The 27,099-nt window shown below is 43.9% G+C and overlaps 1 protein-coding gene across 2 annotated transcripts in view; it reads right to left on the bottom strand.

Moving 5' to 3' along the window:
• Window positions 1–24,646, bottom strand: part of LOC121326839 (chloride channel protein 2-like) — a 131,359-nt gene extending 106,713 nt beyond the window's left edge. For both annotated transcript variants that reach the window (XM_041270410.1, XM_041270411.1), the window contains exon 1: window positions 24,388–24,646. In XM_041270410.1, the coding sequence (XP_041126344.1) occupies window positions 24,388–24,438 (51 nt within the window). In that variant the 5' untranslated portion in view covers window positions 24,439–24,646. The remainder of the gene's footprint in view (window positions 1–24,387) is intronic.
• Window positions 24,647–27,099: the final 2,453 nt, after the last annotated feature.

Raw genomic sequence — 27,099 nt, 5'->3', positions numbered from 1 at the left:
GACGAGACTCAGTATAACACCGCAGCATTCTGACGAGACTCAGTATAACACCGCAGCATTCTGACGAGACTCAGTATAACACCGCAGCATTCTGACGAGACTCAGTATAACACCGCAGCATTCTGACGAGACTCAGTATAACACCGCAGCATTCTGACGAGACTCAGTATAACACCGCAGCATTCTGACGAGACTCCGTATAACACCGCAGCATTCTGACGAGACTCAGTATAACACCGCAGCATTCTGACGAGACTCAGTATAACACCGCAGCATTCTGACGAGACTCAGTATAACACCGCAGCATTCTGACGAGACTCAGTATAACACCGCAGCATTCTGACGAGACTCAGTATAACACCGCAGCATTCTGACGAGACTCAGTATAACACCGCAGCATTCTGACGAGACTCAGTATAAAAAAGAAAATATTGGCAAAAAAGGGAGAAGAAAATATTGGGATTGTAGAGCAATGGAAGCTTTAGAAAGGCAATAGGAATGTGACTCTGGTCTCTCTGATCTCTTCATTGTTGATACGGGCGCCTATCAAGCCATGTGGATTTCTGTACCACCAGGGCCAGGGCTGAGCAAGGAGGAACTGGAATTCCGTATCAAACATGACAGGGTTTCACAAGCAACAATACAGAACTCTGGATGAGGGCACTACCAGGCACCAGACAGCTTTATAAAGCAATATCCCAGGGAAGAGCCAAGGGACTCCCGTGTCAAATAAGAGGAACAATACTGACACCACTAAAAGCACAAAAAGTTTTTGGCGTGCAGAAGTGGGTCTTGGGTCTTGGGTCTATTTTACACTTGTAACCAGTACTGTAACACGTTCCACAGTACCATTACAGTTTTAGTGAGTGAGTGCTGCCTTCACCCACACTGTGTTTGACCCACATGCAGGAATGCATCAGGTTTGAGGCAATTACAGAGCAGGAAACGGCTCCAGCGCTCGCTGCCTCATGTCTGGGTTGCTGTCCCCGTTTGTCTGACCTCCAGCCCTGCGACAGAGCTACGTGCTCGATAATGAGAGACTCCTTCCCAGAGGGATTCCCAAAATAGAGAAAGCAAGAAAGAAAGAAAAGGCGGGCAGGCTGGGTTTGGATGTTGATGTTTTCGTTGTTCTGTGCCGTTAAGAAAGATTACATTTTTCCGAAGTGGATTGTGAATGGGGTCCCAGTTTTTTTTTGTTTTCTTTTTATGATTAACAACTACAACACCACAAAGAAAAGACCCTCAGGCTTCCTTCCTAGAGTCAATTAGCAGGCTGCGTGTTGCCTGTAATCTTATTTCCTATGTGTTCATTTCTAATTGAGCATGAAATGCAGTTCTTTGTATAGAAGAAAAAAAAAAAAAACAGCAGCCGGGACAAAAGAGCAAGCGCCCCACAGAGAGCACTCCCCCGGGGGCAGGGGGTCTCAGAATGGAGGCCACAAACTCCAGACATGCAGAGTCTCAGGAGACCGCAAGGAAAGAAACAGCCAGCCCAGCACACTGTGCAGAGCAGACACGACAATCGAGAAAGACGTATGGCTTCCGAGATGAAAACAGAGACAGGAGGTTGAACCCTTTTTCTATTAGAAGCTGGGAGTGAAAGTGGGGGGTGCGGAACGGTGTAAAGCACAGGTTTAGTTTCACTGATCAAAACCAGAAAGTTGTATCCCAGACATGCAAGCACATCCGTTCACAATAACGCGCTGCCCGCTTTGCACCCGTGCTGTGTGACCTGTATGAGACAGACACTGTGGTCAATGACGTCCATGCTCAAAGTCAGGTGAACCCGTCAACACCACGTTTAAAACCGAATGGGTCTCGGGTTCCCTAGATTTATCTGGAAACATATTACAGATTTCCTCAACATTATCCCCATACGTTACGCCAGGTCTGTTTCTGTGGGTGTGTGGATATTTTACATGTGCACAAGCCTCCGGTCATTATATTGATAAGAAGAATACCATTTAAAATCTTAGGAAACACTCTGGGTGCAAAGCTTTGTGCAAACAACAGAGAACAACAGATTTCACATATCTTAATAAAAACAAAGTACTCAATCGAGATACTGGTTTTCTACCGCATTACAATTTATAGTACTTGTTTATATACATTGCATTCAAAAAATATATATGTGTGTGTGTGTGTGTGTGTGTGTGTGTGTGTGTGTTTGTGTGTGTATATATATATATATATGCTTGTATCTATGTGTGTATGACATGCAGCTTTTTTCCTTACATTAGAATCGCAGTGATTCAAAATAGGTTATTTTTGTTAAAGTTCTGATGCAACCTTTGAATATAAACATCAATCTCTCTTTCCTACTTTCACCTGAAGACGAGACCTTTGAGGTCATGAAAGCTTATGAATAATTATTAATAGTTATTAATTATTATCTCCTTCTCATTGTCTATCATCTCTGGACTAATACGGCTACTATTTCATCTATCAACAGATTTCTTAATAGAACACTTTCTTTGTTTGCCTTTAGTGTTTGTTTTATATTGTTTAATTGTTGCCTAATTGTACAGTAACAAGAATTGAAGTCTTTGATAAATAATTCACTTCAGATACACAGTTGCCTAACAGGCTAAGGAATGTTATTTCTTTACTGTTGAGATAACACACTTTGTCCAAGGTTTCATGAGCTGTTACATCTAATTGCCCTTCTTCTGCAAGAAGCACTTCTATTCAGTTTATAGATTTCAAACAGCACCGCTCTACCTATGATATTTTCATTACAGTGCACTTTGAAAACAAGGTTCCTGTACAGTCTAAACACCAGGCGAATTTAGAAAAACACATCTTGTCTCACTCAACGTGGGTATTGTTTTTTTCAATTAACCACTATGAACAATTACATATGCTCCAAGAGTTCAGTATCCACACACACACGTGTGTGTTTATGTATGTATGTATGTATCTTCAAGTTATTGACATGGTCCATCCAAAGCACCAGCTGACAAGTCTCATGGAGTCTACTGTACAACACACATCTCAATACTGAACAACACCTTGCATCAATATGGACAAGTGCACAGTACTCAAATACAGAACAGTGGTACAGTGCCTTATCTTTATGAAGTTGGATAAGAGAGTGGGAGTTTGCCTTTCCAATTCTATAGAAACAAAATGAGATTCCAGGGGTGAGTGTCACAGCACAGAGTTGCGAGACTGCGGTCGACCTGCATCTTGTTGGATGGCAGAATGTTCTTCCAGTTTTCTTAAACTGCAGTTCCAGTGCCCTTATGGGTGAGAAATGAAACCGCATGCAAGGTTTTATACATGGGCATATTTCACATCTGTGTATAGAATTCAGTTTATTACCACAGTATTTTTATGAAATACATTTATTTACAATACTATACAAACCCATTTTGTAACATGCCACGCAATATACAAAAGGGTGTGTGTTTAACAGGTACAATTACAGCTATTTAATAGGGGGAGGGATTGTAAATAGACCGCTTTCCACAATAATACGGTCCATCAAAATCTACTTTTTACTTCTACAAAACGAGAGGAGGCCATTCGGCCCATCTTGCTCGTTTGGTTGTTAGTAGCTTATTGATCCCAGAATCTCATCAAGCAGCTTCTTGAAGGATCCCAGGGTGTCAGCATCAATAACATTACTGGGGAGTTGATTCCAGACCCTCACGATTCTCTGTGTAAAAAAGTGCCTCCTATTTTCTGTTCTGAATGTCCCTTTGTCTAATCTCCATTTGTGACCCCTGGTCCATGTTTCTTTTTTCAGGTTGAAAAAGTCCCTTGGGTCGGCATTGTCAATACCTTTTAGAATTTTGAATGCTTGAATTAGGTCGCCACGTAGTCTTCTTTGTTCAAGACTGAACAGATTCAATTCTTTTAACCTATCTGCATATGACATGCCTCTTAAACCCGGAATAATTCTGGTCGCTCTTCTTTGCACTCTTTCTAGAGCAGCAATATCCTTTTTGTAGCAAGGTGACCAGAACTGAACACAATATTCAAGATGAGGTCTTACTAATGCATTGTACAGTTTTAACATTACTTCCCTTGATTTAAATTCAACACTTTTCACAATGTATCCGAGCATCTTGTTGGCCTTGTTTATAGCTTCCCCACATTGTCTAGATGAAGACATTTCTGAGTCAACAAAAACTCCTAGGTCTTTTTCATAGATTCCTTCTCCAATTTCAGTATCTCCCATATGATATTTATAATGCACATTTTTATTTCCTGTGTGCAGTACCTTACACTTTTCTCTATTAAATGTCATTTGCCATGTGTCTGCCCAGTTCTGTATCTTGTCTAGATAATTTTGAATGATCTTTGCTGCTGCAACAGTGTTTGCCACTCCTATTATTTTTGTGTCGTCTGCGAATTTAACAAGTTTGCTTACTATACCAGAATCTAAATCATTAATGTAGATTAGGAATAGCAGAGGACCTAATACTGATCCCTGTGGTACTCCACTGGTTACCTCACTCCATTCTGAGGTTTCTCCTCTAATAAGTACTTCCTGTTTTCTACAAGTTAACCACTCCCTAATCCATGTACATGTGTTTCCTTGAATCCCAACTGCGTTCAGTTTGAGAATTAATCTTTTATGCAGGACTTTGTCAAAAGCTTTCTGGAAATCTAAATAAACCATGTCATATGCTTTGCAATTATCCATTATCGATGTTGCATCCTCAAAAAAATCAAGCAGGTTAGTTAGACACGCTCTCCCTTTCCTAAAAACACATTCACTGTCTCCCAGGATACTTTTACCATATAGGTAATTTTCCATTTTGGATCTTATTATAGTTCCGTAAGTTTGCATATAATAGAAGTCAGGCTTATTGGCCTGTAGTTACCTGGTTCAGTTTTGTTCCCCTTTTTGTGGATCGGTATTACGTTTTCAATTTTCCAGTCTGTCGGTACAACCGTTAAGTCAAGAGACTGTTGCATGACCTTGATTAGCGGTTTGTAAATAACTTCTTTCATTTCTTTGAGTACTATTGGGAGAATCTCATCTCATCAAACAAGCAATACTGATAACAAGTACTGCGCTGGTTGTTCCAGCACGATAGCAATTGTTTTCTTTATAATACTCCTCTGACCCACAAGAGAAAGGCATCAAACAAACAGAGAAGTCAGGTGATCAGATGGAAGGTGAGCTTGTTAGTCTATCTGTAATTCTACTGCCCCATATATCTCTCTCCACTCTGAACACGCCCCATGCAGCCACAACTGCAGGTCGTTCATATTATGGCAATTAACTGGCCATTAATTATCTTGTTAACCCCTTGGCCATCGTCTGCACGAGTCTAATATGTGTGACTGTCAGCTAATTCAATAATTACTAGCCGACAGTCAAGCAGTCTCATGAGGTATTAAAATACAAAATCAAATAATGACGCATGGCACCTCGCTCGCCCTGCCAAATATAAAACGCAACATAACACAATCACCCAGGGGCATGGGGTATTCCATCACGAGTCCCCAGTCTGGTTCTACTAACCGGATGCATTTAAAGGATGCATTTATTGTAGTCATGCTTTCTACTCTTAGGACAAGGCTGCCGTAACCACTTGGTCTTCCCAGGCAAAGCCAGAGCATTTCAATGCACTTTTCCATTCATTCAGAATGAGTCAGACCATCACACCTCCCCTCATGGTGCAGTGGTCTGACACAAGTGCTTACCACTGATCCACTTTCCACTGTCGTATTCCTCTTGATTGCAGCTCTAGCTGTTATTTTTAATTTTAACTTCTTAAAATAGAAAGTATAGATAAAAGCAATCTTCTGCATAATGATAATGGAAAAAAAAAACACACGGGATGACTGTATTAGAATCATGTAACAGTAATGTTAGATGATTTACAATAGGTTTATAGCCCCAATTACCTCCCGCCTCTTACATTCTGTCGTCTTTTGTAGCACATACGGGACAGGTTCAACTGTGTATTAACGCTTGGTATATGAACTAAATGATCTCTGAAAGCAGTGTGTACTCTCACACTGCAGCAGCTTTATGTAACCTAAAAGGTATTGACAGTGTCGACCAAAGGGACTTTTTCAACCTGAAAAAAGAAACAAGGACCAGGGGTCACAAATGGAGATTAGACAAAGGGGCATTCAGAACAGAAAATAGGAGAATAGGACTTTTTTACACGGAGAATCATGAGGGTCTGGAATCAACTCCCCAGTAATGTTGTTGATGCTGACACCCTGGGATCCTTCAAGAAGCTGCTTGATGAGATTCTGGGATCAATAAGCTACTAACAACCAAACGAGCAAGACGGGCCAAATGGCCTCCTCTCGTTTGTAAACGTTCTTATGTTCTTATGTGGGAGCAGAAGCACAGTAGTAATGTTCTTCCCCAGCAGGCATCAGCTAAAGTAGCAGCAGCAGCAGGAGGCTGGCTAGCCTTCAGTCGAACTCCTGGAATTGCAAGGTGATGAAACAGATTGCCACAGATCAGCTCTGTGGTGCCGAGTTATGACCTCAGCCACCAGCCTTGTCCAGCTGCAGTGCCTAGTTCCCCGGGGGACAGCCTGATCTAGGCAGGGTCTTGGTGCTGCCACACACCTTCCACTTCTTAATAATCGTCTTGACCGTGCTCCAAGGGATATTCAAGGCCTCTGATATTTTTTTATACCCATCCCCTGATCTGTGCCTTTCAACAACTTTGTCCTGGAGTTCCTTTGAAAGCTCCTTGGTGCTCATGGTTGAGTCTTTGCTTTGAAATGCACCACCCAGCATAGGGAACCTACAAGAACTGCTGAATTTATCCTGGAATCATGTGAATCACTACAGTTTAACACAGGTGGAGGCCACTTAATTTGGTGTGTGATTTTGAAGGTGATTGGTTACACCTGAGCTAATTTAGGATTGCTATTACAAGGGGGTGGACACTTATCCAACCAAGCTATTTCAGTTTTTATTTATAATTAATTTTCCACAAATTTCTAAAATATTTTTTTCACTTGGAAGTTGTGGGGTAGGATGTGTTGATAAATGAAAAATTGAAAGGGGTGTAGACTTTCTATAGTCACTGTACATCTTGCATTGCCCCCAACATTACTAGAAAGAGACTGTGAACTAAACCAATGATTTCTCTGTAATCAGTGCAATCTGGAACTGTGGATAAAAGAGAAAATATGACATGCTGCAGAGGGGGAGCCTGTAAAACAAGGCTATGCTTGTTTAAGCATTCCCAACTGGACCCACAACATAACTAGTAGATTAGAAACACCCACAAGACAAGCACGACTCCTTCAGGCATTCATTTCTTATTATGATTATTTTGCGCACCCAACACTCTCCACTTTGGAAAGGGATACATTCGTGCTGGATTCCCTGGACATTACGAAATTAATGCAGCATTCAAATTCTACAGAACTCTGGTAAATTCCAGAATTCTACAGGTTCAGAACAATGTCTAAATTTTTAGAAGATTCCATGATACAGAACCTCAGTCCTGGCTCCTTCTGCACTGTGTGGGAACAGTTACTCTCTCAAAAGGGCATTTAGATGCATCTCTGCAGTCTGAGTAATAAGAAACTCAGAAACTCGCTAATTCATTTTCAGAGTCAATTAAGTGAACATCACTTATCTGAGCTGCTCGGTTTAACACACTGTCTGCAGAGTAGCGACTGTTTACTTCACAAAGGCGTGCAGCATAATGTGTTCATTAAGTTACCAGTTGTAAAGCCCACATCACTGGCGTTCACACATGCCAAGCAACCATTCTAAAGGTTTCCATTATTAACAGCATAGCAAAGTGTGATCAAGCATGGCAAAGCGCAGGTAAGCACTGTGGAGTCCAGAGAGGTCTGGTAACTATGCTAAACACATTGTATAATTATAAGAGAATTCAAACTTCTCTCCATCTTTATGAAGATAAGGGGTTGGAAGGCATGACAGGACCCTAATTGGAGCTCAATCACCTACAGAAAAGTCAGTCATTGCATTACTGGCCACAGTGTTTGACTGCCTGTGTTCCACACAGCATCCCTGAAGACACATAAGCCTACTTATCAGGTCACTGAAGACTGTAAAACAATCTCTTTCCAACTGCCTGTTAACTGCCTGACAGGTGAAGACAGTACAGCCCACTTAGCTGCTGCTGCCAACAGCTGCCTTACAAATCAATCACAAAGGCATGTCTGAGTCACACAGGCTACTGTATCTAGATGAGAATCAGTGCATTGATCCAGTGAGACACGATGCCCCGGGCGAGGGTTTAGCAGAAAGATAGAGTGCTGTCAATCCCACTTATAACGACCGGTCGAGTGACTGTATCTGTTGGTGGTCGTTATATGCAGATGATTAACACAGGCAACATGTATCCTCTGGGATTCTCCAGAGCTGTGCTGACAGACTGGAGATAAAGCCTGCTTTTCATTGCTCTTCTCTGCTTCCCCTACACTAGCTCTCTTTAAAAACCTACTCATTCCTGGCTTTTACAACCAGCTAAAGAGAATATTGTAATTCTGCCACCTACATCAAAACTGTACTTTGAATAGGTGGGATGTTTTTTGTCTTGTAGGAATTTTAAGCATCTAGATCTCTTTTAAAAGAGCAGAGACAGAGAGCGAAGCACACAATTATCATTTTTCATATGGGTAACTGATATAATGCATGCTCATGTATGCTAGTGCTACCTACTGCAGGAAGCCCCCTAGGGTTGCAATGTGTTCATGGGAGGCAAGACTGCTGGTACCATGGCAATGCCAGATAATCTGAATTTATTACGATTAGAAAAGGGCAAACATTTTAAATCTCTAAATTTACAGATTTATTTTCCTTCCGTTTATCTTTTTATGAAGTTCACTTTTATTATCTGGAAGTTCTGCAGTCAACTACCTGACTGGTGAATGATGGTCCTGAAGTTTCTAATTTATATTTACTGTAAAAAAAAAAAAAAAAAAAAAAAAAAAAAAAAACAGGAGTTCATGAAGAACTGCTGTAAATGCTTTAAAAATATGACCCATTGTGTTTTATTACAGCCAAACTGTCCAGCTGGGGAAGGGATTCTGTTTTTTCAGCCTTCTCTCTTTCCTCTCTGTCTAACACATCCTCTAACTCGGAGGGAATGCAGCCCTTTCTGCGTGTTTGTGTGTGTCTGCGTGTCTGTATGTGGGATGCTGACTGGAATCCGGAGAAACAAAAGGGAATTGTCAAAACAGGGACTTGTCTGAGGTGAGAGCACAGGCAGTAGGTGGCTGAATGCTTTTGTCTTGAATACTCAGAGATACATTTGCACAGCAACACAGTTATTATAAGCTCCAGTCTAACTTTACTGCGCTGCCATGACTCATACCGCACTGATGTCCTAAAAGGGAGTTTTTATTCAACAATACACTTTTGAATCCTCACACCAAACACATTCATTGTAACTTGTCCATGTTAAAGAGCTTTATATTTGTAATGTGTAACTGCAGACCGTGTTGAAGGTAGGATGGATGGGATGGACTGATGGGATGTCCACTACTGTCACCTAACCACAATCCTGGGACCTTTTCTCACGGGTGTACCTACTTATCGGGCGTTTCTCATCACCAATACTCAAAGCTTTCTGAATCTCTTACATAAAAAAAAACACATTTTAATCTAGATATCAACTTTACTGCCCATCAATTTCCTCTTTTTCAGCGTCAGCATTCCCAGTTTTATACCTAAAAATCACTCTCTAAATGACCACCTCTTTAAATCTGTTCCTTCTTAATTCAGTCCTTTAAACAACATGCACTGTACAGGTCTTTCTTTGTCAGTTAACTTTCCAGTCCTGGGTTCTTTGGCAGAGCTGTCCCAGTGATTGGGGACAGAGCCTTGGTTTATAAAATAGAGTTCTTGTGGCGACTTGGCACAGCCCGGAAGAGCCTTTCTATCAGCCGATGAATAATAAACACAGATGAACAGAGAGCTGCTCTTCCAGAACTGCCAGCTCAGCAATCCCTCCGTCATTACTTACTGCCTAACTAATGCATCCTGTTTCATTAATGTGACGGTCGTGAGGGCGAAGGGGAGATGGGTGGCTCTGAGATCGCAGACAGGGTTAATATAACAGATTGGTCAGATTCAGGACTTGGCCCCAGCCAGAACTAAATAGGTTGAAATGTCAGGAAACTCGACAGTCAGCGTTGCAGCCACATTCACAATCTAGTGTTTGTTTTCATTTGACCCCCCCCCCCCCCCCCCCCTACGTGTTTTGGAAGCCAGAGTGATTTATTGCTAACAGCCTCTCAGTCCCAGCAACAGGCTGCAGGTTATTTGCATCTTGCTGAATGTAAACATTTTGAGTTTTCCTGCTCACATGAGCCTCCCGGCTACCACATGAAAGCAAATGAACCTCCCAGCCAGACCGCTCTAACATTTACACTGGCAGGGACGGATATAGATTCATCAGAAGGTGGTAACGGTTCTGATAATCACCCAGCACTCATTATGGCTGATTCTGCTTATTTCCCTCAAATCCAAACAAGCTGCTGACGACTTGTTTGGGAATAGAAGAATTCTTGCAGTTTTTCTCAGAAACATCAGTAGTCTATCATCCCAGATTCCAGGTCATTTTAACTTCTATTTTGACACTCTTCTGTAAAAAGTAAATCCTCTCTCTCAAGCAGGTTTCACAGGAATGTAATTTCTAATGAAATTGCAAATATAAAGAAAAAGAAAAAAACTAAACAAATCAGATTTTCCAAGAGGGTTTTCCGTATCCCGTTCTCAGGCTTCGGATCAGAAGCTTACCCTGCGCACAGCACTCTCATTACTGTGCTGGCCGTACTGCATTAATAACACCTGGACATCCTGTCCAGCACCCTCCACACAAACCCAAGAAGGGAAGAAAGACTATACTGAGCAGCAGAGAGAGCTCCATTACAGAACAGGTGAGCATGTGTACACTGAGATACTGCTGTGTCTGGGGGTGCAGAGAGGTTCGTCAGGTCCTGGTGCAATTAAAGGGTTAACACCGAGAGTAGGCCAGCAGCAGAGTGGTGAAATCCTTCTCTGCAATGATCACAGTCTCGTTTCATCACCACCGTGCATCGCTGTTCATTCAGCCTCAATCAGCAGAGTGCATCTGCCCGTGGGAGCTACAGACTGCATGGTGAACAGCAGACTGGGTTTTCGCAGAACTCCAAGATACAAACAGCACTTTAAGGAAATTGAGAGATGCCACCCAGACAAGGAAAGATAGTCACACAGAGAGAGGACAACCATGAAGAGATTGATATTACAGACACTGTACAGACAGGTACCCTGATCAATACAGGACTTTCACACAGGAGAGACTGACAATAAATATACAGTGACGCAGAAATCTTTACACGTCAATCATCATCATACTCTGTAGAACAGGCCACTCAGTTTCAAGTCCTAAATGATTTACTTGACCCTGCGGTCAAGATCAATGAATCATTTAGAAACTCGTTGCAGCAAAGGCTGTCGATGCCTGGACATCTACTGTACTTGGCTAAAACCCTGTTCAACTCACTTTTCACTGAACTACTGAGAGCAGAATGGAAGACAGCAATGTATTCTCGAGTGTGGCTTTCAACCATAACATGCACCAGATCATATCAGATCAGAGCAAAGCAGATCAGTACACCCTGTTCTGTTACAACACTGAGTTACTGCAGCCAGCCAAACTCACTGTGCACCCCCATTCAGATTGGACTGGACACTGCAGCACCCCAAACTCACTGTGCCTCCCCATTCAGACTGGACTGGACACCGCAGCACCCCAAACTCACTGTGCCCCCCCATTCAGACTGGACTGGACACTGCAGCACCCCAAACTCACTGTGCCTCCCCATTCAGACTGGACTGGACACTGCAGCACCCCAAACTCACTGTGCCCCCCCATTCAGACTGGACACTGCAGCCCCCCAAACTCACTGTGCCCCCCCATTCAGACTGGACTGGACACTGCAGCCCCCCAAACTCACTGTGCCTCCCCATTCAGACTGGACTGGACACTGCAGCCCCCCAAACTCACTGTGCCTCCCCATTCAGACTGGACTGGACAGGTCAGGGTACACAAGACAGCTCTCAAGGATCAGGCAAAATTATATCCAACAGACTGGTGCAATAACAGCATGCATAGTGTATGGAAAAAAATAATGAAGTCGAAAGGAAGGAGCCTGATGGCCATAACATACTAACAATGCCTGTCTGCTTCCTTCCCTACCTGCCTCCCTCCCTGACTGTCTACCGGCCTCCCTGCCTCCCTCCCTCCCTCCCTCCCTCCCTGGCTGCCTGCCTCCCTCCCTGGCTGCCTCGCTCTCCCTCCCACTCACGGGCCTGACTACCGGACTGCCTGTCTGGGATACCGGACACTCCAGACCCCCAACACTCCCTGGCTGCACTACCCACTGGTTTACCTCCCTCCCTCCCTGGCTGACTGCCTCCCTGCCTCCCTCTCCCTGCCTCCTGGCCCTCCCTCTATCTGGCCTGCCCTTGCCTCCCTCCCTCCCTCCCTGGCTGCCTGCTCCCTGCCCTCCCTCCCCTCGCTCCCTGGCTGCCTCCACCTCCCTGGCTGCCTCGCTCCCTGGCTGCCTGCCTCCCTGTCTGGCTGGCTGCCTCCCTCCCTCGCTCCCTGGCTGCCTCGCTCCCTGGCTGCCTGCCTCCCTGTCTGGCTGGCTGGCTGCCTCCCTCCCTCGCTCCCTGGCTGCCTCGCTCCCTGTCTGCCTGCCTCCCTGTCTGGCTGGCTGGCTGCCTGCCTGCTTCTCTTTATTGTTAAAGCTGTGCTAGTGCCATATTCAGATAGTGTCACAGTGATTGAAAGTTTCCCTTTTAAACTAGTATCACATGCAGTCTTAAAAATGATTAAACCGAGCGATAAGTGATATGAAACCATGTTAAACAGTAACAGCAGAAAACAAATAGATTCTTCCCTGCATTATTAGAGCAGCGGGACAAAGGTGTTAAGAATTATTCTCCACACTGTATACAGGGGTGGGCATAAGACTCCTATTGCAGAGCTGTTTCACCCATCCCAGCTTTTACTACGAGCTTGATCAGCCACAGTGTACCTGCAACAAGCTCAGGCGTGTCTAATGAAACTCATGGTAAAACCAGGAATGGATCAAATTGCTATGCAATTGGAGTCTTATTCTTATTCCTGGTATATGAAAGTACAGAGGCTGAAATGATGGGTTAAACAGGCTGGTAGGACTGAGTGGTTGACAGGCAAGAAAAGGACTGAATGAAAGAACACACAGTTCATTTAGCTGCAGATTAGCCACGGCACGCTGAAACACAATGCCTTCATTCACATCTTCATACACTTTCATGTCAGGACGGTCGCTCTCACAACCACACACTGCTGCTGACTAATGGGGGCAGCAGTGCTTAGCACCATTGTGTGTAATCACATCAAAACATATAGCAGCTGCCCTGTAGGACAGAGAACTTAAAACATGCCCAGATACCTAGAGAAACACACATTCACACACCAGATACCTAGAGAAACACACATTCACACACCAGATACCTAGAGAAACACACATTCACACACCAGATACCTAGAGAAACACACATTCACACACCAGATACCTAGAGAAACACACATTCACACACCAGATACCTAGAGAAACACACATTCACACACCAGATACCTAGAGAAACACACATTCACACACCAGATACCTAGAGAAACACACATTCACACACCAGATACCTAGAGAAACACACATTCACACACCAGATACCTAGAGAAACACACATTCACACACCAGATACCTAGAGAAACACACATTCACACACCAGATACCTAGAGAAACACACATTCACACAGAGAAACACACATTCACACAGAGAAACACACATTCACACAGAGAAACACACATTCACACACACACATACATAGATATACATGGACACAGGCAATCACACATTTACAGAGATACACACACACACACACACACACACACAGAGACACAGGGACATGCATACTCACATGCACGGACACAGATGCACACACACATTCACAGAGACACACACACATGCTGTTGGAACATTTTCAAGATAAAATGAACTTTTGGTCTTAGAATACAACTCACAGAATGGGTTAAAGATTAAGCCAGATTCTGGTTAAATTCCTACTTAGACAGTACAAACTATAAATAACAAGGAAGAAATTACAATCCATTTTATGAGGCTTATAAAAACTAGCTACGTCAAAGATAAACTGGATTGAACCAGATGCGTTGAAGCAGGTCAGGACACATGGACAATCAACCAGGTGAGAAGAGGCTGGTGTCTTTTTCTGATTGGTTTAAGAAAAAATCATGATGTCATTGAGAGACTGAATTTAAGCTGAGAATACTGAAATGTTCTTTGTGTTTATCTGATCCGTGCTCGGAAAGAGGATTCCAGCAAACTCTTGTCACCATGTAACCTTTAGGATGTCTGGTAGTAACTTTGCAACTCGGAACTTTTATCTTCAATAAATTTATCTGGACTCGAAAACAAGAAGCCTGTGACTTCTCTTTCCTTCCTTCTTTTATACCTTAAATACAACATATGCACTCATCCACATTCAGAGACACAGGGAAACACGCGCACACACTCAGATACACAGGGAAGCACGCACTCATCCACATTCAGAGACACAGGGAAACACGCGCACACACACAGATACACAGGGAAACACGCACTCATCCACATTCAGAGACACAGGGAAACACGCACACACACACAGATAAACAGGGAAACACGCACTCATCGACATTCAAAGACACATGGAAACACGCACACACACACAGATACACAGGGAAACACGCACTCATCCACATTCAGAGACACAGGGAAACACGCGCACACACACATTCACAAAGACACAGGGAAACACGCGCACACACACATATACACAGGGAAGCACGCACTCATCCACATTCAGAGACACAGGGAAACACGCGCACACACACATTCACAGAGACACACGCGCACACACACAGATACACAGGGAAACACGCACTCATCCACATTCAGAGACACAGGGAAACACGCACACACGCACATTCACAGAGACACAGGGAAACACGCACTCATCCACATTCAGAGACACAGGGAAACACGCGCACACACACATTCACAGAGACACAGGGATACACGCGCACACACACAGACACACACAGATACACAGGGACACACGCACACACACACAAATACACAGGGACACACGCGCGCACACACAGATACACAGGGACACGCGCGCGCACACACACAGATACACAGGGACACACGCGCGCACACACAGACACAGATTACACACACACACAGATACACAGGCACACACGCGCGCACACACACAGATACACAGGGACACACGCGCGCACACACACAGATACACAGGGACACACGCACGCACACACACAGATACACAGGGACACACGCGCACACACACATTCACAGAGACACAGGGATACATGCGCACACACACAGACACACACAGATACTTAGGGACACACGCGCGCCCACACACACACACAGATACACAGGCACACACGCGCGCACACACACAGATACACAGGGACACACGCGCGCACACACACAGATACACAGGGACACACGTGCACACACACATTCACAGAGACACAGGGATACATGCGCACACACACAGACACACACAGATACACAGGGACACACGCGCGCACACACACAGATACACAGGGACACACGCGCACACACACACACACACACACACACAGGGACACACACACACAGAGACACGGGGACACATGCGTACGCGCACACACACACACACACATTCACAGAGACACAGGGACACACATACACAGATACACAGGGACACACGCGCGCACACATTCACAGAGACACAGGGAAACACGCACACACACACACAGATACACAGGGACACACGCGCACACACACATTCACAGAGACACAGGGACACACATACACACACACACAAACACACACACATTCACAGAGACACAGGGACACACATACACAGGGACACACGCGCACACACACATTCACAGAGACACAAACACACACACAGCACCACACACACACACACACACACACACACACACACAAAGACACAGAGGCGATTTCGATAGACAAGGTAATGATTTTCTATTTTTTCCACTGCATCTTATTATTTTCCTTAGATATGTAACGTGTCCTTATCTTCCCACAGTAAAAGCTCAGCACATGTAAGAACCACAGTGAAAGTTTGTTAAAACCAGGACGACCGTGTTTATAGGCATGCCTAGAACAATCATGACCGTCAATTTGACCAGAGTATTAAAAACAACAGAAATATTATAACACTGTGTAACATAATTTTTGTTCCTGGGTAGTAAGTGTTATTTCCTAATTGCTTATGCCTCAAAAGTATAGAAAATGGCTATTATTCCCCACAGACTTTGCTTTTGTGACCAGGACAGTGATATTTCAAAATATCACTATTTCCAATGGGAAAACGGGCAAATGTGTGTCTTTTTGTTCACATAAAGTCAGAAAAAAACAACATATTGTATTTACAGTATAATTGTAAATATCGAAAAACTACTCATTTCTAAATCTTTTGTAGTCATTTTTGTATTACTTTAATATAAATACATGTTAATTTGGATTCATATGTTGTTTTTTTCTGACTTTATGTGAACAAAAAGACACACATTTGCCCGTTTTCCCATTGGAAATAGTGATATTTTGAAATATCACTGTCCTGGTCACAAAAGCAAAGTTTGTGGGGAATAATAGCCATTTTCTATACTTTTGAGGCATAAGCAATTAGGAAATAACACTTACTACCCAGGAACAAAAAAAAATAAAATAATTTGTTACATGGTGTAATCAAAGGACAAACAAATGAATATAAGTGGTAGTTTTATTCAGGAACATCATATAAAGCATCTACACAACCGAAACATTGGAAATAAACAGACATTTGAACAGAAATGTGTTCTTACACAGACATATTACATAAAGCACAACCTCAAAAAACAGTACAAAATGAAATAAACTAATATTTGGAAATAATAAAATTCAAAAATAAAATAATGTCTTTACTTGACTTTCTTTCAATTAAAAACTCAGTGTGAAGCAACAGCAGCAGCAGCAGCAGCTTTGGGAGATTGTAAAACATGCTCAGTGCAGCGGCCCCCTTGCTGAATCCCAGCGCTGCCATGCAGGGTTCTCAACCAAGCCCAGCAGTCTAACGTGTATTAGACAAGCATCTGTTTAATTACCTCTCACACTGTAGACTGAGCCTCAAGAAGTACCCCAATACCAGTGTGAAGAGGGAGAAGCTCAGCCCTTACTAAACTAACCCAGCACACTGTCAGATATCTTATTAGCGCTTTGTTGCACAGAGTCGTACGGAAAGAACAGTCCCAAAACTTCCCCAAATCCAAACCGCAGTGACAGACTGAGGGCAGATTTTTAAAACAGAACTTTACACTTTCAAAACTTTCAAACACAGTGACTGGCGGCTTGGTAATCATTGTGGAGAATGGAAGCGTGATCAAATAAAAATTTAAAAAAAAATAAAAAAAAACACAAAATCAAATCACCCCAGACAGGACAGGAATGGGACAGGCAAAGAGCAGGCTTGTGCAGCGAGGTCAGTGCCTGAAGGGTTCTGCGCACTTGTCCAGTTGAAGACATGCTCACTAAGTCTCGCTCTTTCTCACTGCCATGAAGACCCGGAAGACATGCGCAAAAAAGAGCGTCGGGCTTCAGTACAAATCCACAGCAAACGCACTGAAAGACACCCCTGGACTGTGAATGATGGGACTGGCTATGAACAAGCAGAGTGCACAGTAATTAATCCTGTCTTGTTTATAATAGACTTGCTTCTCAGTCATCACCATAAAAGAAGCCACAGTCTTGACTCCTGGATACAGAATCAATACAAAGCTGATGACCCAATCAGCAATAACGCCTGCCAGCCAGCCTGCCAGCCTGTGTCTGGGCTGAGATCTCAATGCAGCTTCCCTGGCTCCGAGATTACTCCAGAAGTGTTCCAGAAGTCACGTTTGTACTGTGTTTACACAGCAATGTCTGTGACTACAGCACTCAAAATGTCCAGTCTACTGTGACAGCATTTTTTTTTTCTTTTAAAAGGTAGACATCAAATATTCCAGTCTCGGAATACTGTTCGTGCCAAACTACAATTAAAAAGGTCAAGGTTGAAAAAGCAATTTCCAAACCAGTCATCGGACAAACTAAGACTTTCTGCTGTGTGTGTCAGTATGTAGGTAAAAAAAGGCACTTCTCTGCCTGGCTTGAGAAAGTGTGCCACCAGCCCCAGGCATCACTGTCAGGTGATGACCTTGGGCTCTTGCAAAGCACAAGAAAACATTTGCTGTGCTGGGCTCTTCAATAGGATGAAGTCATGCACCCAGGCACACAGAGCAACGCCAGCACCCACACAACCACCCACACAAATGGAAATGAAAAAAAGTAATTCCTGTAACAAGCTGCAAAAATGAGCTAATCCCATTGAAGGCTTAGCAGCCGAATAGCCATATACATGCAACACAGATCAAAACTGCCATGATAAGAGCTCAGCACAATAATAGCTACACAGCAAAACCAGAAATCAAAGAAACAAACAAGTGTGAGGAAATACAAAATATGAAAAAGCATTAACAAAGAAAACTAAAAACAATTCTCTCTCTATTGCCTGCCTACAATAAAAAGGTGTTACAGATTACACAAGCAAAGCTAATCAAATCATTTCCTGGCCTTCGCTCTGAGTCGTAATATCGCATGCTCCAAATTTATAAGGACTCTCACAGAAGACTGAGAGGCAGTAGCTGGGGGCCAGTAGGCTGCCTCTTGGAGGCTCAAGCACACCAGTTACACAGCTGGAGGAGAATCGGGATACAGAACTGCTGCGATACACCCAGACTGGCAACCAGGAGCTGCAGCATTATACTAAAATATGTCTGTGTGTGTGTCTGTGTGTCTCTGTGCGTGTGTGTCTGTGTGCGTGTGTGTTTGTGTCTGTGTGCGTGTGTGTCTGTGTGTGTCTGTGTGCGTGTGTGTCTGTGTGCGTGTGCGAGTGCCTGTGTGTCTGTGTGCGTGTGTGTGTCTGTGTGCATGTGTCTGTGTGCGTGTGTGTCTGTGTGTGTGTCTGTGTGCGTGCGTGTGTGTCTGTGTGTATGTGTGCGTGTGTGTGTTTGTGTCTGTGTGTGCGTTTGTGTCCGTGTGCGAGTGCCTGTGTGTTTGTTAATTGGTTCCTTCTGGTCTGTTACTTTCCTGTTTCTAAAGGTAGTTACTGAGAGCTGTCTGGGCAATCCAAGCATGCTAGAAACCACACAGGTAACACCCTGTGTGCAAACAGCCTGCTGTCCTGGAAACCTCCTCACCCTGTGTGCAAACAGCCTGCTGTCCTGGAAACCTCCTCACCCTGTGTGCAAATAGCCTGCTGTCCTGGAAACCTCCTCACCCTGTGTGCAAACAGGCTGCTGTCCGGGAAACCTCCTCACCCTGTGTGCAAACAGCCTGCTGTCCGGGAAACGTCCTCACCCTGTGTGCAAACAGCCTGCTGTCCGGGAAACCTCCTCACCCTGTGTGCAAACAGCCTGCTGTCCGGGAAACCTCCTCACCCTGTGTGCAGACAGCCTGCTTTCTGGGAAATGTCCTCACCCTGTGTGCAAACAGCCTGCTGTCCGGGAAACCTCCTCACCCTGTGTGCAAACAGCCTGCTGTCCAGGAAACCTCCTCACCCTGTGTGCAAACAGCCTGCTCTCCTGGAAACCTCCTCACCCTGTGTGCAAACAGCCTGCTGTCCGGGAAACCTCCTCACCCTGTGTGCAAACAGCCTGCTGTCCAGGAAACCTCCTCACCCTGTGTGCAGACAGCCTGCTTTCTGGGAAACCTCCTCACCCTGTGTGCAGACAGCCTGCTTTCTGGGAAATGTCCTCACCCTGTGTGCAAACAGCCTGCTGTCCGGGAAACCTCCTCACCCTGTGTGCAAACAGCCTGCTGTCCGGGAAACCTCCTCACCCTGTGTGCAAACAGCCTGCTTTCTGGGAAATGTCCTCACCCTGTGTGCAAACAGCCTGCTGTCCGGGAAACCTCCTCACCCTGTGTGCAAACAGCCTGCTCTCCTGGAAACCTCCTCACCCTGTGTGCAAACAGCCTGCTCTCCTGGAAACCTCCTCACCCTGTGTGCAAACAGCCTGCTGTCCAGGAAACCTCCTCACCCTGTGTGCAAACAGCCTGCTCTCCTGGAAACCTCCTCACCCTGTGTGCAAACAGCCTGCTGTCCGGGAAACCTCCTCACCCTGTGTGCAAACAGCCTGCTGTCCAGGAAACCTCCTCACCCTGTGTGCAAACAGCCTGCTGTCCGGGAAACCTCCTCACCCTGTGTGCAAACAGCCTGCTGTCCAGGAAACCACCTCACCCTGTGTGCAAACAGCCTGCTCTCCTGGAAACCTCCTCACCCTGTGTGCAAACAGCCTGCTGTCCAGGAAACCTCCTCACCCTGTGTGCAAACAGCCTGCTTTCTGGGAAATGTCCTCACCCTGTGTGCAAACAGCCTGCCTAAGTACCAGTATCACGCACCTTTGCAGAGTCCTTTTAACTGCAAAGTGTAATTATGACGTACACTGATTGTTCAACTCCAGGCATTGATTTTCATTGACGTACACCGCTTGACATATTTTGTTTCTTAATTTGCATTTCGACATACAGCACAGCTCATTCAAAAGCAAGCATTATTCAGGGGGGAGGATGGCACACCTACACTGAATCAATCACTGAACTCCAGGGTGCAATTAGTAAAGGGAGGTGCAGACTAGCCTGGGGCTGCACAGCGTGGCAGCAGCGTGTTAGAAATGCATAGAGCACAATGACAGGGTCTTGGTGAAACCATTGCTCTTCAACCTGCTCCCACAGCCAAGGAAACCCAAGCAACTCTTCGAAGCAAGTCCAGACCTGGATAAATAAACACTGAGCAACTCAAAGAAAACGCTCTTCCCTGCTAGCGCTCCTCCCTTACAGTCTCCAGGTTAGTGCTGGTCTTGACCTGTCTGTGGTGCTGCCTGCATCTTACAGCTGTCTGTGTGCCTGCACAAGTGAACAAGGACAAATCCCAGCAGCATCCCATCCTTTTCTTTCTCAAGTATGGTATTTGCAGTACTGTGACAACACAACATAGTGTGCAAGTTTACACAGCCACTGATAGCGAACAGGACCTGGAAATGAAATCGGCGTTGGTGTCAATGGAAAACAATAACTAGAGGATAAAATGACAGGCCCAATTCACCCAAATTACACCAGAGCCCTGAGTAAACTACACCAGTGACTCCCCATGCTTTTCCATTGGAAATGAGTCTTCTGAGAGGAACAATTAGTCAAACTCCCCCCACAGACAAGGGCATGTGAGACTGGGACCGGACTGCAGAGTTTTACTGTGTCAGGCTCAGCCAGTGTGGCAACGTGACTGTGACAGCAGCTCTTGCTCAGAAGCTGTAACATTAAATTCAGAGAAATAAAGTACAGAAGGCTGACAAAAAGGGGAAATGCACTGTGAGTGAAGGTACATGACTTCTTGAACGCAGGGCTTCTGTTTCCAAAGCCAATATTTCCATTGCTCTTTATTTGAACTAATTTTCTTTATTTGGTGACATAGCAAGTTCTTTGATAATAATCACAACATGATCCACTGCTGCATACACAGCTACAATAGGAGACTTTGTTCAAGCAAGGACATGAAAACCAGCCACTCGAATCTCTTCAGTGCATTTTCACTATTTAAATTAGAGTGAGAAATAACATAATTACTCACAAACTATTAAATTCATTTGAAATGCAACTGCTGAAGCTACCACCATGAAACATCCTTACAGCTGCTGTTAATGTACCAGATAGCAGAAACTTTGAAAGCTTGTGCAAATATATAAGCTAGTGCTGCATAAAAGGCAATGCTGTAATTAAATTATACAGATAGTGTTAGCCTAAGTGACACGCAGTTTTGTGTAATGCCCTGCCATCGCGGATTCTGACCTTTCTGCTGTCAGCTAGGTGAGAGCTTAAAAGCTCTATAACCACGAATGCAGACAAGCTCTGCTCTTTTGCACTGTGGTTAAAACGTTTGCTTGCGAAGTGTAGGAAAGCTGGTTATTGTCAGGGCATGGTGTCAGGGCAGGGTGTCGGGGTAGGGTGTCAGGATCAGGGCACTATCAGACTCAGGGCAGGGTGTCAAAGCATGGTGTCAGACTCGGGGCAGGGTGTCAGGGCAGAGTGTCAGGGCACTGTATCAGACTCAGGGCAGGGTGTCAGTCTGAGGGTAGGGTGTCAGGGCAGTGTTCTTAGCCTCTTCACTGTCATGCCCATCTTAGCATCCCTATTGTATCCATGGGAAAATTACATATAAGTAGTTTCAATAACTAGCCAGCGGATACTGAGGATTTGAGTCCTATTAGCTTGAATCTTCTGAGGCTGTGCATATAAACAAAGTCACTGACCTGCAAAAATAGCCTGAGCTCCTCTGATTGCAATTTCAACACTGAATGCAGAGTGAAACTGAACGTATCTAGTTTCTTTTAATGTTTGTACACCTCCCTGACTGCACAGTTCAACCTGCACAGCACTCGTCATGCCTTTACGTGGACAGTCACTCATGGCTCCCCAGACAGGCTTCTCAGTGATATACATACATCTATACGTACATGGCTATACACCAATACCCATCAAGCTGAACGGAAACTGGCTTTTATAATGCTTACTGACCACACCTCATTTACCGACAATGAATTGTGGGAAAATCCTCTTACTGTGTGCTGTGCAAGGCGCCTATTGTTTCAGAAGACAGTGCGGCAGTGTTACAGTGTGTGCTAATGGCAACTTCATTTGAGCTCTCTGTGTTACACAGATAACAAGCTAATTAAAAATAACTAAATTGGGACAATCTGCTGTCACAAGTGCAGGATGATATCAATAAATAACCCTACACTGCTGTGCTATGGTGCATGCACAATTTAAAAAGCCTCTTCGATAATGTATCACAGGCACTCCTCAGCATAGCAAACTGAACACATTAACAACTGCAAAAACGTTCTCAGCAACAGGCTAAAAGTGAGCTGGCTGAATCCCAGAATTAAAAGTTCAGAATTTCTGCCTGCCCTGGCACTGAAGATTCAGTGCAGTGTGGGACTTGTGTCCTGGCATGCTAAAAGCACTCTGCCTTTGCAGCACTCAAGATGTAAACGAGATCTTGCTCCCTGGTAAAAGTGCATCTACCCACCCAGCATGCTGCTACAAGGCTTCAGCCCATTTCAATGAATGGAATACTGGCAGTACAGGTGGAAATAATAACTACTCCACTTGAAATACAGACTGCAATACTGCAATATGAAAAGCACTTCTTCATCAAAGCTTGGCTCCGTGGAGCCAAGCTTTGCGCACCGAGCTAGCATCCATAGTCAGAGCGTCTCGCTGCCAAACACCAACTACATACAGAGCCCGCAGAACAACAAACTCGGAGTCCAGAGTAAGTCACAGCAGAGCCCCGCACGATACTATCAGATCACTATTAAAACAGGACGACTCCTTGGAGAAAAGCAGGTTAAAAGCAGTATGGAGAGCCGCTCAGCCCATCGGCGACCACAGCGACGCTGTAAGAGACACCGGCAGGCACGCACACACTGCAGCGCGTTAAAAACCAACATGTTACAACAATACCGCCTGAGTTTAGGAAGCGCGTACATGATACACAACACACAACCCACGATAATATACAATGTAGCAGCAACAATCCGCTGGCGTTACTCGGGTCCTGTCGCTCATGATAACTGCGCATTGAGTATTGACAAATAAACCATTGTAGAGGACGGCAGATGGAGGATACACAGCGTATTAGGGGTGTGCAGTGTTACATTAGTATGTGCAATGCATGCCGATATACCAAGGCACTATACCTGCCCTGCTTATTACAGATGTCCCCGGACTGTTATCACAAAACATTGCGGAGTGTTTTTAGCTATGATAAATGTATAATAAATTAATTAATTAAAGCAGTGATTTCTGTCTCATACTGAGTTGTAAAGTTATTGTGATAACAACAGAAAAAGGGAAAACAGTAACCGAGCACTCCACACAGAAAAGATACCGCAGCATTCCGTAACAAAACGTCAGTGCCGTAAATCTGCAAAAACGACCTAAACACACGCCTCTCCACACTGGACCGAGTCACTTTACTCTGAACTGTCTCTCTTAATTAAAAAGAGCACGCTCAGTTCCTTCAAATGCACTTTCTTTATTGTTAGTTGTGTACTTTCTCAATGTAAGCAGCCCCACTGCAATGCATTTGAGCAGCGAAGTGTTGCAGCTTCTTTCGTTTTGTTTGGGGTTTTTTGTGGGTTTTTTTTTTGTAGAACACGGTTCCAAAGCAACACCCCTCCAACACAGGGTATCACAGACACTTACCAAAGTTTGCTCATACTGCAGCGCTCGCTGTTCCGTCCCGTCTCCTGACATCGCTGCACACTGGACCGCTCTGATCTGACGGAGGACTGCCAACGGTGTCAAATGTGTACTAAGTCTCAGGCGCAGATAAAGACTGCACGGGTGATTACAACATTCACCTATTTAACTAGTGACAGTCCATATCCCGCTTTTACAGCTCAAACTTTAATAAGCATCTGACAAGCAAAGTTACTGCGCTTATCTTCCGTAATGTATCCGAGGGCTGGTTACAGGCACGACTTTTACTGGGTGTGTAGCTTCGGACACCCCTCCTTTAGCTCACGTGGTACCGTCTAAGCATATCCCAGGGGACCAGAGTTCAGAACAGTAAGGAGCAAGGTTGTGAAAGTTTGTGTGCTTGTAATGTTTTTCAGATCCGAGTTAACGTGTCATTTAATGGCGTTTTTGTAAGTGACAGGATTCAAGATTTGCTGTTTTTTTTTTTTTTTTTTTTTCAAACAAATGCGCAGCATTCATACAGTTTCACAGACACTACGGGTGAAATAACTGCTTTTCTGTTTGCTAGACCTTACAGAACCGTGTTTCTGTGACGCGTAATTTGTCTTTGCACTGTTTTAATTCTAATTGAAAAAATATATATATGATATATATATATATAATATATATATATTATATGTATATAGATATATTTATATATATATCGTATAATTAATATAAAAAAACTTTTTCTGAACTGCATTTAGATAGTAACCCGTGTCACTTCCAGACTTCGATCTGCGTTATGGGTTTCTGGTTCAAGACCAGTCTGGGCTGGCCTGTACCTACAGTGTTTTTGCTTCGCATATCAATAAAGTGCCGATGCTAAAGTGAGGTGCAAGCAACTGGTTTCTTTGTCGGCGATCCCTGGAAGGTCTATGCCGGTAATAAACACATTCCGTTTTCCTACCAGCATGCCGGCAGGGACAGGGCTAGGCGGAGTTTCACACAGACACTATAAGGGTTATTTTTATTTATTTATTTATTTATTTTGTCATATTTTACAGTTATTTATTTGGGTTTTTATTTTAACGATGTAATCATTTCTTGCACGAAATACTGAAAATAGCTAAAAAAAAAAAAAAAAAAAAAAAAAACATTTGTAGTAGTTCTGGTCACAGAAGAAATGTATTCTTCAATTTAAAAAAAAAAAAAATCAAATGTTTTTACATTGCTTTATACTAGGAACAAAATGGCTTATGTCACCATGCACTTGCATCTTCCGTATGCATCCCATATAAAGACTAGGAGAGGGTTTCTCCTTAGACTCATATGAGGTCGTCATTCGTAAAAGGGTTAAACCATGGCGATTCTAAATACAGTCTCTGTATGTAGACCCCCTCTCTCATAATGAACATCACTGTATACACTAAATACAGTCTCTGTGTGTAGACCCCCTCTCTCATAATGAACATCACTGTATACACTAAATACAGTCTCTGTATGTAGACCCCCTCTCTCATAATGAACATCACTGTATACACTAAATACAGTCTCTGTGTGTAGACCCCCTCTCTCATAATGAACATCACTGTATACACTAAATACAGTCTCTGTATGTAGACCCCCTCTCTCATAATGAACATCACTGTATACACTAAATACAGTCTCTGTGTGTAGACCCCCTCTCTCATAATGAACATCACTGTATACACTAAATACAGTCTCTGTGTGTAGACCCCCTCTCTCATAATGAACATCACTGTATACACTAAATACAGTCTCTGTGTGTAGACCCCCTCTCTCATAATGAACATCACTGTATACACTAAATACAGTCTCTGTGTGTAGACCCCCTCTCTCATAATGAACATCACTGTATACACTAAATACAGTCTCTGTATGTAGACCCCCTCTCTCATAATGAACATCACTGTATACACTAAATACAGTCTCTGTGTGTAGACCCCCTCTCTCATAATGAACATCACTGTATACACTAAATACAGTCTCTGTGTGTAGACCCCCTCTCTCATAATGAACATCACTGTATACACTAAATACAGTCTCTGTGTGTAGACCCCCTCTCTCATAATGAACATCACTGTATACACTAAATACAGTCTCTGTATGTAGACCCCCTCTCTCATAATGAACATCACTGTATACACTAAATACAGTCTCTGTGTGTAGACCCCCTCTCTCATAATGAACATCACTGTATACACTAAATACAGTCTCTGTGTGTAGACCCCCTCTCTCATAATGAACATCACTGTATACACTAAATACAGTCTCTGTATGTAGACCCCCTCTCTCATAATGAACATCACTGTATACACTAAATACAGTCTCTGTATGTAGACCCCCTCTCTCATAATGAACATCACTGTATACACTAAATACAGTCTCTGTATGTAGACCCCCTCTCTCATAATGAACATCACTGTATACACTAAATACAGTCTCTGTGTGTAGACCCCCTCTCTCATAATGAACATCACTGTATACACTAAATACAGTCTCTGTATGTAGACCCCCTCTCTCATAATGAACATCACTGTATACACTAAATACAGTCTCTGTATGTAGACCCCCTCTCTCATAATGAACATCACTGTATACACTAAATACAGTCTCTGTATGTAGACCCCCTCTCTCATAATGAACATCACTGTATACACTAAATACAGTCTCTGTGTGTAGACCCCCTCTCTCATAATGAACATCACTGTA

The sequence above is a fragment of the Polyodon spathula genome, chromosome 14 (genome assembly GCF_017654505.1).
Source record: "Polyodon spathula isolate WHYD16114869_AA chromosome 14, ASM1765450v1, whole genome shotgun sequence".
Taxonomy (NCBI): Eukaryota; Metazoa; Chordata; class Actinopteri; order Acipenseriformes; family Polyodontidae; genus Polyodon; species Polyodon spathula.
Note: the sequence above shows the minus strand (reverse complement) of the source record. Positions and strands in the feature narration are given on the sequence as shown.